The sequence below is a fragment of the Hibiscus syriacus genome, unplaced genomic scaffold (genome assembly GCF_006381635.1).
Source record: "Hibiscus syriacus cultivar Baekdansim isolate YM2019G1 unplaced genomic scaffold, ASM638163v2 tig00111398_pilon, whole genome shotgun sequence".
In the NCBI taxonomy this organism is placed as follows: Eukaryota; Viridiplantae; Streptophyta; class Magnoliopsida; order Malvales; family Malvaceae; genus Hibiscus; species Hibiscus syriacus.
The window spans coordinates 2,120,915-2,133,626 of NW_024063081.1; the positions used below are offsets into that span (position 1 = coordinate 2,120,915).

The window sequence follows — 12,712 nt, forward strand, 5'->3', positions numbered from 1 at the left end:
GATGTTTACGAATAAAGTAAATTGGGTTAGGAACATCGTCATTCCCTCTATAATACACAATCCAAACTAGTCGATTAATAAATCAAAAATCGGTGGTTATACCAAAAAATATTTAACCACAAATCAAATTATATAATTATTACATTTCTGACCAAACTAATATTTAGCTTAAAATAGGATTAAAACGGAAGACTAAACTAGAAATAATTTACATTTCATTTAAAAATAAAATAAAATCATAAAATATTTATTTATTTATTTTTATAAAATTGAAATTATTCTAAAAATTAAATTTCTAATATTTATTTTAAATTATTATTATTATTTAAATAAAATTAATAATCGTGTAAATTAATTACTTTAAATATAATTGTTTTTTTTTCATATTATATAGGTTGTCAAAATATTCTTAATTATTTTATATTTGTTCAAATCTAGTCTAGTTCGATTTAGAATACAACTTTTAGATTTTATCAATGATTATTCATATTTATAAAGTTTGATATCTTCAAAACTCAATCTAAATTTTCTTTAATTTTCACCAATACATCATCATTTTATAGCATGGGTTACTCTTAAATAAAATTCGGATTAAAGTGATAAAATGTATAAGTAATAATAATACCCGAATGTAAAATTGTTTCATTTTTACCAAAAAGCATATGCAAGTCATGGGCATGTCCCTTAGAATAGGTGCATTAATTTTATTATATTGTTAAGTTATAGAATATGATTAATTGGTTGTTAAATGCATAAGCATTGAATCAATTTAAAGAGGCATATAATTGAATATATGAATTGGAAAGTAAGAGTATCGTGCACAATTAGTTGATTTACAGTTGTCAATGCAGACTTCTTCTGCTGGCAGCAACCACTAAACATGCGACAACCATTCCGGTCGGACCACTCAAATCAATTTTCATAAATATTATTTATGTTTTTGTATTGTATAAATAACTAATTATATTTATCCAATATAAAAATTCATGAATATATTTATTTTAAAATTGCGTACAACTAAATCAAAACTGCATATATATAATTGAATCAAAATTTATATATCATATTATATATTAGGTCGAATTTTATATATAAATTTGATATTTATCTCTTAAAAGTTAATTTTTTTTATTGATTCAGTTTAGCTTTAGGGAGAATATAAAATCTGATTTGAAGACTATGATAGAATCGTAATTTTTGAGGAAAAAAAAGTAAAACTGAACTTCTAAAAATATTTTAATAAATATATTAAAGTAATGTTTAGGGGAACATGGGCACAGTAGCCCCTGTCTACACACTTGTATTAATATAATTTTAATATCTTGTTATTCTTTAAATACTAAAACCAATTGCTGAAATAGTTTATTGTTATTTATTGTATGACAAGATATTTTTTGGATTTGCTGGATGATGGTTTATATTTGTGTTTCTATTTAGAATTTATTTAATTTTATTTGTTTGATATTTGAAATTATTATATATATATATATATATATGTATATTTGATTTTTTAAATATATCAAAAGATAACCAAATTAGGTTTAAATATATTAAAGGTCGATGCATTATTTTAAAATTTAAAATTTGATCATTGTATTTTATTTTTGTGAAATTGAATTCATTTACTATTGTTTATTTGAAAATCTTGGTCAGACAGTAACATGTTTGGGGAATAAGCCTACATTGTCCTCTTTACTTGAAAGAGTTGCCTAATCGAGAATGCTTTATTTTTCCTTTAAGGAAGCATTCATTAATCCCCATCTCATTCATGAATTTTCTTTTTTTTTAAAAAAAAATTGTTACCGACATCTCTTTCACGTACTAATTTTCTTACAAACGCCAACACAGATAGAACAACTTTATTTGTTTGTTTGTATTATTATATATATTAGAAGAAGGAAACCCCATCTTTATATTGTCTCTCAGCTTATTTCAATCTGCTACATTGGTACCCAGAGCAGTAAACTTTCTCTCTGGATTCCTCCTGCTCAGGTTAGTTTCCTCTTTCCTGCATCTGTCAGCTCTCATTTTAGTTTTCTTTAAGACTTCTATTGATCCATTCTTCTTTCAAGTTAAATGAGTGTTACTCTATATCTAGATCTCTTCTTTAAATGTCTGTTGATGTACATTGTGTGGTTTCTTCTTCCTTCCATTTTTCTACTTTTGGTTCTTGAACAACTTACTTTACTTCTAGTATGAAGTACCCAGCAGAAGGAAGGTTGAGTTCAAGCCATTTTGTAAATTCGATGGATTTGATATGTGTTTCTGTCTGAAAGTTGATTGCTTGGGGCATTTGGCGAGCTTGTTGAAGGAGCTCAAGAACAAAAAAAAGTGACCATATATATAAATTCTGTTTATGGTTCTCAATCTCCAAATTCCAATGTCATCTGAAATTGCATTGTTTTAGATCCTGTTTTAAGCTTGTTGTCTTATTATGGTTAACGAGTGTTCTCATTATTTGATTTGTTGGATGAGGTACTCAAGATCTGGTTTTTAGTTGCTTTTCATTCCTGCAGGAAACTGTAGATCTACTCTTATTTATAATGCATACTTGTTTTATACGGAAGATTGAGCTCTGAGATTCTGATCTAGATTGTGGTTTTTGTAGGAATTTGGAGAGCGGTCACGACTAAAGCAAAACCAAATTTCTGGGGGTTGGAAATGGAGTTTTCCAGGATTTTTATGATTAGTAGTTCTGTGTTGCTCTTATGCTCCTCCTTGGCATATGGTCAGGATGCTAGTCCTCCGGCTCCTGCCGCAATGAGCCCCAGTCTAACACCCGCACCGGCACCCTCACCGGCATATGTAAACCTCACTTATCTGCTCTCGGTGGCTGGTCCATTTCACACTTTCCTCGACTATCTTGAATCCACTAAAGTCATGGATACCTTCCAAAACCAAGCCAACTACACTGAACAAGGCATTACAATTTTTGTGCCGAAGGACAGTGCATTCAAGGCCCTTAAGAAGCCTTCTTTATCCAATCTCAGTGATGACCAACTTAAATCACTCATCCTTTTCCATGCCATGCCCAAATTCTACTCCCTTGCAGACTTCAACGACCTCAGTGCCAAAGGCCCTATCAGTACACTTGCTGGTGGCCAATACACTTTGAATTTCACAGACAATTCCGGCACCGTGCACCTCAATTCGGGATGGAGCAGAACAAAAGTCACCAGCGCTGTGCACTCGACTGATCCTGTTGCTATATATCAAGTTGATAAGGTACTTCTTCCAGAGGCGATCTTCGGCACAGATATACCTCCGATGCCTGCCCCTGCCCCAGCCCCTGATATTACACCCTCTGCAGATGCTCCATCGGCAGACTCCAAGGGAGCTGCTTCGCCATCCAAGTCTTCACCTTCAACTTCATCGTCCCATATGATAATGAACATGGGCATATGGAGCCAGCTGGTTTTGGCACTCTTTGGCGGGTGGCTCCTGTTCCTCTAAGATAGGGACTTCACCGAGTTTAATTTATGTTCAGAGGAGGAAGCATATCTGGGTTTCTGAATTTACTTTTGTTTTTTAAAACCATTTTTTCATCTATATGTCACTGAGATTATATGTTAAGAATGTGAGTTCTTGTGACAGTCACTGTTTCAGTTAAAATGGATGTATTATCATCTTTTATAAGAACACTGAATAAAGTTGCAAATTTTGAAGTAAAGTTGGTGCATCAAGATTTGCTTTTGCTGCTGCTAAATCTAGTATTAACATCAATTCTTTCAAGTTTACCTACAAATAGAGAGATCAAAGGAATCAACTCGAGCAAACGCAAGACACGAATAGAGAGATGTTGCTCGAACCGGAAACTTATAGGGAGAACAACACTCTTCTTTACCAATAAGGACACTCGATGAGTGCTAACCAGATCTAATTTTATAGAAGAGAATGTTTTTATTTTTTTTAATACTCCTTTAATTTTTTTAAGAGAAAATAACCTCAGTGACCAAAAATCTCATATAATATACGATTTTAACCAACTTTTTCCGGATTTGCCAAAATGACCAACAAAATCGCAATGCGATCGCTAATTCGCAACGCGATCTCCATTATCGCAAATTCGCGTTGCATTTCGCGTTGCGATAATTGAAAATCGCGTTGCGATGGTCTACAGTATCGTTGCGATTTTCCCAATTCGCAATGCGAATAAGTAAATCGCAACGCGAATTGGGAAAATTGCAATGCGATACTGACTATCGCAATGCGATACTTACTATCGCAATGCGATAATACAAAATCGCAACGAGATACTGACTTTCGCAACGCGATTCTGACTTTCGCAACGCGATAATACATAATCGCAATGCGATTTTCAAAGCGCCATTAGTATCCTGACCAAGTATTTTATTTTTAAATTCCAAACACGAATATTAATATATTGGAACACTGAACCGTCCACAGTATATCCCGTAATCGCAACTCATAACCTAAAACCTAAAATCACAACTCAGTCCCATCTCCATCTCTCACTCTCTCACCCATCTCCGACAAAATCCGTCCCCATCTCCGGCGAAATCCGTCTATCTCCATCTCTCAGAGCCACCCTCACAATCAGAAATGGAAAATCAACCAAATCAACCAACGATGGTTAGTTTTTTTAATTATTTTCTTTTTGAAATTTTTGTATTATTATTAGGTTTTTCATATTGAAATTGATGATAAGTTTACTGGTAATTTCAATAATAGATTAACCATTTCACTTAGATTGCTTATTAAATCAACCGAGAATCGCAACGCGATTTTAGTTTCGCGTTGCGATTCTCTCGTTGCGATAGTCAAATTCGCGTTGCGATAGTCATTTTCGTGTTGCGATTTTCATTTTCAGAAACTATTCTTCTTCTGCAAATTGAAACTTGAATGAATTGCATTACTTCAACCAAAAAACAAAGACAAATACGAAATTCACAGTGTTGCAAATTTAAGTTTGAATAATAAACTACTACTCTTTATGTTTATTATTGTTTTTGGTATATCTTCATAGTGTAGTTTTTGGTATATCTAACTTAGTATGTTTATTGTTTTTGTAGAACTTTTATTCGACTCAATTGACCTTAAGAAATAAAGTCAGCCTGGCCAAAACAATTGCGTCGAAGCTTTCACCTGCACAAAGAAAAATGTTTGAGGATACATGCTTCGGGCCATGGCTGAAAGTACAACATCCCGGTGGAGATGCGATGTTGACACACCTGTTTCTTCAAACCATGACTAGCGATCTACCAGAGACTATACAACGTCGTGATGAAGAGATATGGTTTGATTTTCCACCGGCGTATACGTGTTTTGGACGGGAGGAGTTTTGCTTAATCACCGGTCTACGCTTCAGACACGATGATGTAGGTCGGTACACTAGACACATTACCCGCCCATCATGGCTATCCCGGGTTTTTCTTGAGCTGGAGAGGCCGAATCTACACGTAGAAGACCTGACAAGATTGTTGAATAAGAAAGATGGTTTTACTCGGATGGATGACGTCGACGTTGTCCGAGTATGCCTTATAATTCTTTTGCATGCCGGCTTTTTAGGCAGAGAGGCCAGACAACCTATTCCAAATGATCTAATCAAATTGGTAGAAGACCTAAATGCGTGGAACCTGTTTCCGTGGGGCTCGTATTTATGGAAAGCTACATGGAATAAGTTATCGTCTGCCTTGGATGATCGAAAAAGTTTGCATGGCGATGGTTCCAAATACACTTTGACAGGCTTTATTTGGGCCTTTAAGGTAAGAATTTTTATATAATGTTTCCAAAATTATAAGTAATTATTTAACAATTACTAATGTTTGTTATTATATTGATTGTAGATTTGGATATTTGAGGCCTTTCCCGCCATGAAGACATATGCAATAAAAACTTCAAATGATATTCCCAGGGCTATTTCCTGGAAGAGGAAACGAACCTTGCAATGGAAAGATTTACTACGGTATACGACAATAAATAATGTAAGTTAACATAAATACTACCATATGTTTATAAACAAGTTATTACTAGTACACGTTTAACTTTGTTTGAGCTTTTATATTGTTAGGAGGCCAACACTCCTCTACAGAGGCTGACACTCATGGAAGCTGAGCTTGCCACTGATTGGTGGCAAGCTAGTAAGCATTTTTTTGATGGAACGGTTGATGAGCAGCCTCCATTTCGGGAGCCATCACCTCGCCCAGAGCTATCACCTCACCCAGAGCCATCATCTGATCGACCCGACTATACACCTCCACAACGACAGCCATCACCTATTCTGTCACATCATCAAGCCTCTTCTCCACCATCACCGCAAGATAGGCGACCGGAAAAGATGCCACGACGTTTATCTCCCTGTTCTCCATCTCCACCTCAACGGGATGAGTTAGGGGAGTTACGTGATGAGGTCAATGCCTTGCGTGAGGAGGTCGGTACTTTACGCAAAGACGATGGTGCATGGCGTGTTGAGGTGTCTACATTACGCGGTGAGGTAGCCGCTCTACATGAGATGGTAGCATCGTTTCAGAATGAGGTTCATACTCTACGCAACGAGGTAAGTTTAAGATTTTTCATACTCGTAATTCATTCGGTTGCTGCCAATACTGCTAAACTGTTTTTGTTAGTATTTGTTTTTGGTTTTGTTTTTGTCTTTTGGTTGAAGTAATGCAATCCATTCAAGTTTCAATTTGCAGAAGAAGAATAGTTTACTTTCGCAACACGAAAATGACTATCGCAACGCGGAAATGGCTATCGCAATGCGAAATGAAAATCGCAACGACAAAATCGCAATGCGAAATGAAAATCGCAACGACAAAATCGCAACGACAAAATCGCAACGCGAAATGAAAATCGCAATGCGATTTGTGTTTCGCGTTGCGATTTTGTCGTTGCGATTTCATTTCGCATTGCGATTTTGTCGTTGCGATTTTCATTTCGCATTGCGATAGCCATTTCCGCGTTGCGATAGTCATTTTTCGCGTTGCGATTTTAAGTTTCGTGCTGCGAAAGTAAACTATTCTTCTTCTGGAATGTTTATATATGTTGTCCTTTTAAATATTTATATAAGTGCTTACTTCTGGAATGTTATCTGAGCATTTTGTGAACTATGATAGAATAATGACTTGGGTGAATACAATGCTAGTTTGAAACATATTTGTCTTTGTTTAATATCATGTCTGTTTATTTACTAATTTATGTATTAATTTTTTTTAGCGGCCCGATAAGGTGGATGCTTTACGTCGGGTTTTCCTTGCACGACGGAGTTCACGCATCAGACGGCATGGACGTGCTATTACGTCTCCGTTCACCCCAATGGTGCGAAGACTCCGCAAGAAGAAGCCCGACTCACCTGTCATCCCTCAAGAGTCCCCTCCAATCGTTCAAGAGGCCCCTATCCTCCCTCAAGAGTCCCCCCTCACCGTTCAAGAGGCCACTGTCATCATTGAAGAGGTCCCTCCCACCATTCCAGAGCCCGATTCACATGGGGTAATATATCGAAGTATTGAGAAACCCCCACCGGTTCCGGACATGATGGATGAGAGTTGGCTCTCGTATGAGTTACCGGCTAGTACCCTTCCGGTATCTGAAGTGGAGAGGAGACAACTACCGGAAACAATTGTGGATAATACCCTTTGGGCTAAGACCGCAGTTGATTTTTATCTACATGAGCGGAGCCAAGGGTGTTATACTGACATAAGCAAACTCAACGATGAAATATTTTTGTTGCTTGATCGGTCTTGGTGGGGTGTGCTATTAGGGGTTGAAGACAGTGGCTATTTCGATGGGGAGGTAAGTATTATATTTGTCTTATATATGATTTTGATTAATTTTTTTTAAAATTAATGTAATTCACTAATATATGTATTTTTTTGTAAAACAGCATATCGATGCGTGGGTGTCACGTCTGCTAATAATAAGGAAGCTTAGGAAAAATAAAAAAAAATCACGATATACAATAATGCCGGCGGCTTTTCACGCAGTTCACTTGAAGAATCAACGAGATGAATCATTTTCGTTGGGCAACGGACAAGCTAAACTTTATCCTGCATGGTGGGAGGTCGATACGGTTAGTGTTTATTTTTTAAATTTTTTAAAGGTGTTCATAAATAAGTGCGCAAATAAATGAATTATAACTTATGATTGCAGGTGTTTATCCCTGTTTTGGAACGTCGTCATTGGCTTCTCGTCCAACTTCAGCTCCCATCCCTGAAGATAATAGTGTATGACAGCATGATAAATTACATATCACTGTCTGATTTGAGAGATATGATCAAAGGATGGAGCTCTCATTTGGCTAAATTCTTGGATGGGATTAATTATTGGACTCATTCTGGACACAAGAAGCCAAAGAAGTTCAATGTCACAGTTGTCAGAGACGAGACCGCGCCACAACAATCGCCGGGAGCCAGAGGGGATTGTGGTCCTCTCGTATGCTTGTGCTTGGCGCGTTTGACGACGGGAAGCACAGAGTTTCTACCTCCCACCGATAGAGATAGAGCTGCAGTAGGCTTGTGGTTTCGGCATTATATGGCTAGAGCAATATATTCGGAAGATAATAGTGTATGACAGCATGATAAATTACATATCACTGTCTGATTTGAGAGATATGATCAAAGGATGGAGCTCTCATTTGGCTAAATTCTTGGATGGGATTAATTATTGGACTCATTCTGGACACAAGAAGCCAAAGAAGTTCAATGTCACAGTTGTCAGAGACGAGACCGCGCCACAACAATCGCCGGGAGCCAGAGGGGATTGTGGTCCTCTCGTATGCTTGTGCTTGGCGTGTTTGACGACGGGAAGCACAGAGTTTCTACCTCCCACCGATAGAGATAGAGCTGCAGTAGGCTTGTGGTTTCGGTATTATATGGCTAGAGCAATATATTCGAGACGCTGCCTACCTGCATCCGCCTTATGAAAGTGCCCATTGTTAATTGGTAAGTCAAATACAAGTTTTGTTAACATATATTCTCCTTTTGGTTTGAAAATGTTTGGTTAAGTACCTAGAATTCAATAATTTGCTGTTTGTAGGTTTTAGATGTGTAGGAAGTCTTGTTTGAGCAAATGTTTGGTTTCTGCAGGTTAATCCTTAAGTGAGCTGCGTGAAATGGATGTACGGGGTCAAAAAGTTGTTGATTCATTGATTCAATTATTTATGAACAAATAAGAATTATTATTATTTTTTGATTGTTTAATTGATTTGTAAAAGATTATTTGTAAATGTTGATTTGTTTAATTGATGTGTACATAATTCTTATTTGTGCTTGTTTAATTGATTGAAATGTAATAGTTGATTTGTTGATTTTCAATCTGCATTATGTTGAAGGCAAAACAGACTATCGCAACACGAAACTGACTATCGCAACGAGAAAATCGGAATACGAAATGAAAATCGCAATGCGAAATGAAAATCGCAACGAGAAAATCACAATGCGATTTTCATTTCGCATTGCGATTTTCTAGTTGCGATAGCCATTTTTGCGTTGCATTTTTTCATTTCGAATTGCGATAGCCAGTTTTGTGTTACGATAGCCATTTTCGCGTTGCGATTTCCCCGTTGCGATAGTCAAATGAATGTCTAATAAGTGATAACAACTGAACAGATCATAGCAATGTTCAAACTCAAGTTACTAATACATGCCTAACTGAAAATGTTAAAAGTGCACACATAAAATACACATAATACAACGTTTGCATTTAAAAATCACCTAAGTTAACAGTCCCAAAAGGTGAAGCCGGTTGTGATTGGGATTTTGAAGATGATTGCGATTTTTAGAATCTCGTTGCGAAAGTCAGAATCTCGTTGCGATTTTGTATTATCTCGTTGCGATAGTCAGTATCGCATTGCGATTTTCCAAATTCGCATTGCGATTTACTTATTCGCATTGCGAATTAGGAAAATCGCAATGCGATACTTACTTTCGCAACGAGATAATACAGAATCGCAATGCGATTTTCAAAGTTCGCAATAGGTTTTAGTTTCGCAACACAAATTTTTTGTGTATATATCTACGCATAAGCAACAACTCATAACCTAAATCCCTAAATCGCAACTCATTCCATCTCCATCTATCACTCTCTCCGGTGACATCCGTTCATATATCCGTTCCTACATCCTTCCCCATCCGGCAACAGGTCTTAGTTTCGCAGCTCGTTTGTTTAGTAAATTAATTTACAACCATGAAATCATCTAATGTTGATCATGTTTGGATAGATTTGTGTTTTGGAGGGTCATGGGAGAATGTTCATGGTGTTTTACAATATATGCCTTTACCCATGAATCTTCAACTAAAACTGTCATTAAAAAAGTTAACTTATGAAACTCTAATGTTACGTGTTTCAAAGAAATTGAATTTAGAGCCCCTAAGTGGATTTAGGCTATCTTATCAGAGGAATGGTAAAGTTTATTTGTTAACCGACAATGAAGATGTTGAACGATTCATTGCTTACATTAGTGTTTCAAGTGATGATGTTACATTGTATGTTGTTAAACCTAGAAGTAGTATTGTTGGGTCAGTAGCGGGTAGTAATCAACTAAGTTTTTCTCAAAACCCACAACCTTTCTCTAATCCAAATCCCAATCAACTTTCAACACCAAATTTCGGTTTTCGTATTGACCAATTAGACGATGATGAGCCAAGAGAAAAAATTGTGAGTACTAGTCAGTATTCGAAATTTGATCTTGGTCAATACCCGGACTTTGATATTGGTCAATACTCGGATTTTGATGATGTTTCAGAAGAAGAAACATACCCTGCGTGTAAAGATTTTGATATTGGTCAATACCCGAATTTTGATGATGAAATAACCGTTGCCGAGGAAGATGTTGTTGATGATAATGAGGAGGAAGTGGAGGCTGTGAATAAACATGTTGAACATCCATTCTGTAATTCATATAATCCTGAAGAAGAAAAAAAAGAAGAAAAAGTCCCCGAAGAAAAGAAAATGCCACGGGAGTATAACTGGAATATGCCAGAATTACTTCAGATACCGGAAGAAGAGTTGGTAAAGAAAGCAGTTGATTGTTACACAAAAGTTATTCGTATCAAGAAAGATTATTGTTTTGATACAAATGAAGACTTAAAGATAGCTTTGTATACGAAATGTGTGGAAGATGGCTATCAACTAAAAGTTAACAAATCAAGCAAAGATCGTTTCGAAACAAGGTGTATGATTAACAAAAACTGTAAGTGGCGTATGATTGCAAAGAGGATAAAAGATTGCGAAATGTTTCAAGTTGACTCATTTCTGTTAGTTACATGCATTTCACATTTAAATGATTATATTTCTTGTGTATATTATTTTGTAGATTCGTTCGTTTATTACTTGCATGCGCCCAGTTATTATAGTTAACGGAGCACATTTGAAAGGTCGATACCTTAGAGTAAACTTATTAGCAGTAGCCATGGATGCTAACAATGGGATATTGCCAATAGCTTACGGGGTTGGCAAATCTGAAACCTCTGATTTATGGACATGGTTTATGGGGCATCTTAGGGATTGCATAGGTCCTATTAGCAATCTGACAATCATATCCGATAGGGCAAACTCAATTGACAACGCTGTTAGAAGGTGTTTCCCAGATGCTTTTCATGGACTTTGTGGTGTTCATTTGTATAGAAATCTAAAATCAAGGTCTGCTGGTATAAAAAAACACAAATGGACATACTGGAATGCTGTAAAAGCTTATCGGGAAGTGGATTTCAATAAGCATATAAACTGTTTAAGACGTGTTTTGCCTCAGTGTGCTCAAACACTAGAAGATGTCGGGTTTGAAAGATGGTCAAGAGTACATCGACTTGGAGCAAGATATGGTTTCATGACGTCTAATAGTGCAGAATCAATCAACGCTCTAAGTCGTCATTCCCGGAAATTACCCATTACTATGTTAATGGAGTTTTTTTGAGCCTCTATTCAACAGTGGTACTACAAGAAAAGAAACCATGCATGTATTATTTCTTTGAATTCGTAACTTATCATATATTTTACTAAGTATTATTTATTTAAATTTACAGGAACATTGGAACATCGTGTTACACCATGGACTGAAAAAAAGATAACGAAACGTGTTGTGAAGTCAACGTCATAGAGAGTTGAACCATGTTCAAACACTTTGTTTGAAGTACTGGATAATAACTTAAATGAGCTTGTCGATCTAAATGCAAGAACGTGTAGTTGTATGAAATGGCAAACATCTGGTTATCCGTGTGGCCATGTTATAAAAGTTGCTCTTCATCTAAACCAAGATGATTCAAGCACATACGCTATGGATTGCTACACTACAGAAGTATATCGACAGACTTATGCCGAGATTGTCTACCCTATTCCACATCCTTCTGAGTGGGACATACCAGATGACTTACAAACAGTTTTGCCACCATCCATGGACAGAAGGCTACCTGGCCGACCAAAAAGTCACGATCGTATACCGTCTAAGGGTGAAGAGAAGAAGAGATCGACATGTAGTCGGTGCAAGGAAAGTGGTCATACAAGGTTGACATGTGGATCACCAGTGCCATCACAATCATCTTTTCCTCTACCAAAATATGGATCATCATCAAAATCCAAAGCTCATATGGTGTCAAGAAAAAGGCAATCAAAATCGCAATCATCTTTAAAATCCCAATCACAACTGGCTTCACCTTTTGGGACTGTTAACTTAGGTGATTTTTAAATGCAACCGTTGTATTATATAGATTTTATGTGTGAACTTTTAACATTTTCAGTTAGGCATGTATTAGTAACTTGA

General features: G+C 36.4%; 1 protein-coding gene across 1 annotated transcript; it reads left to right on the forward strand.

The window, feature by feature from the left end:
- Nucleotides 1–1,853: 1,853 nt before the first annotated feature.
- Nucleotides 1,854–3,534, forward strand: LOC120161024 (fasciclin-like arabinogalactan protein 7). Its single transcript, XM_039171327.1, has 2 exons — nt 1,854–1,992; nt 2,609–3,534. The coding sequence occupies exon 2, from the start codon at nt 2,662–2,664 to the stop codon at nt 3,451–3,453; it is 792 nt and encodes a 263-aa protein (XP_039027258.1). The 5' UTR covers nt 1,854–1,992; nt 2,609–2,661; the 3' UTR covers nt 3,454–3,534.
- Nucleotides 3,535–12,712: the final 9,178 nt, after the last annotated feature.

What these genes read in the sequence shown, in the direction of transcription:
- LOC120161024 (XM_039171327.1), top strand. Translation starts at nt 2,662, where the DNA reads ATGGAGTTTTCCAGGATTTTTATGATTAGTAGTTCTGTGTTGCTCTTA.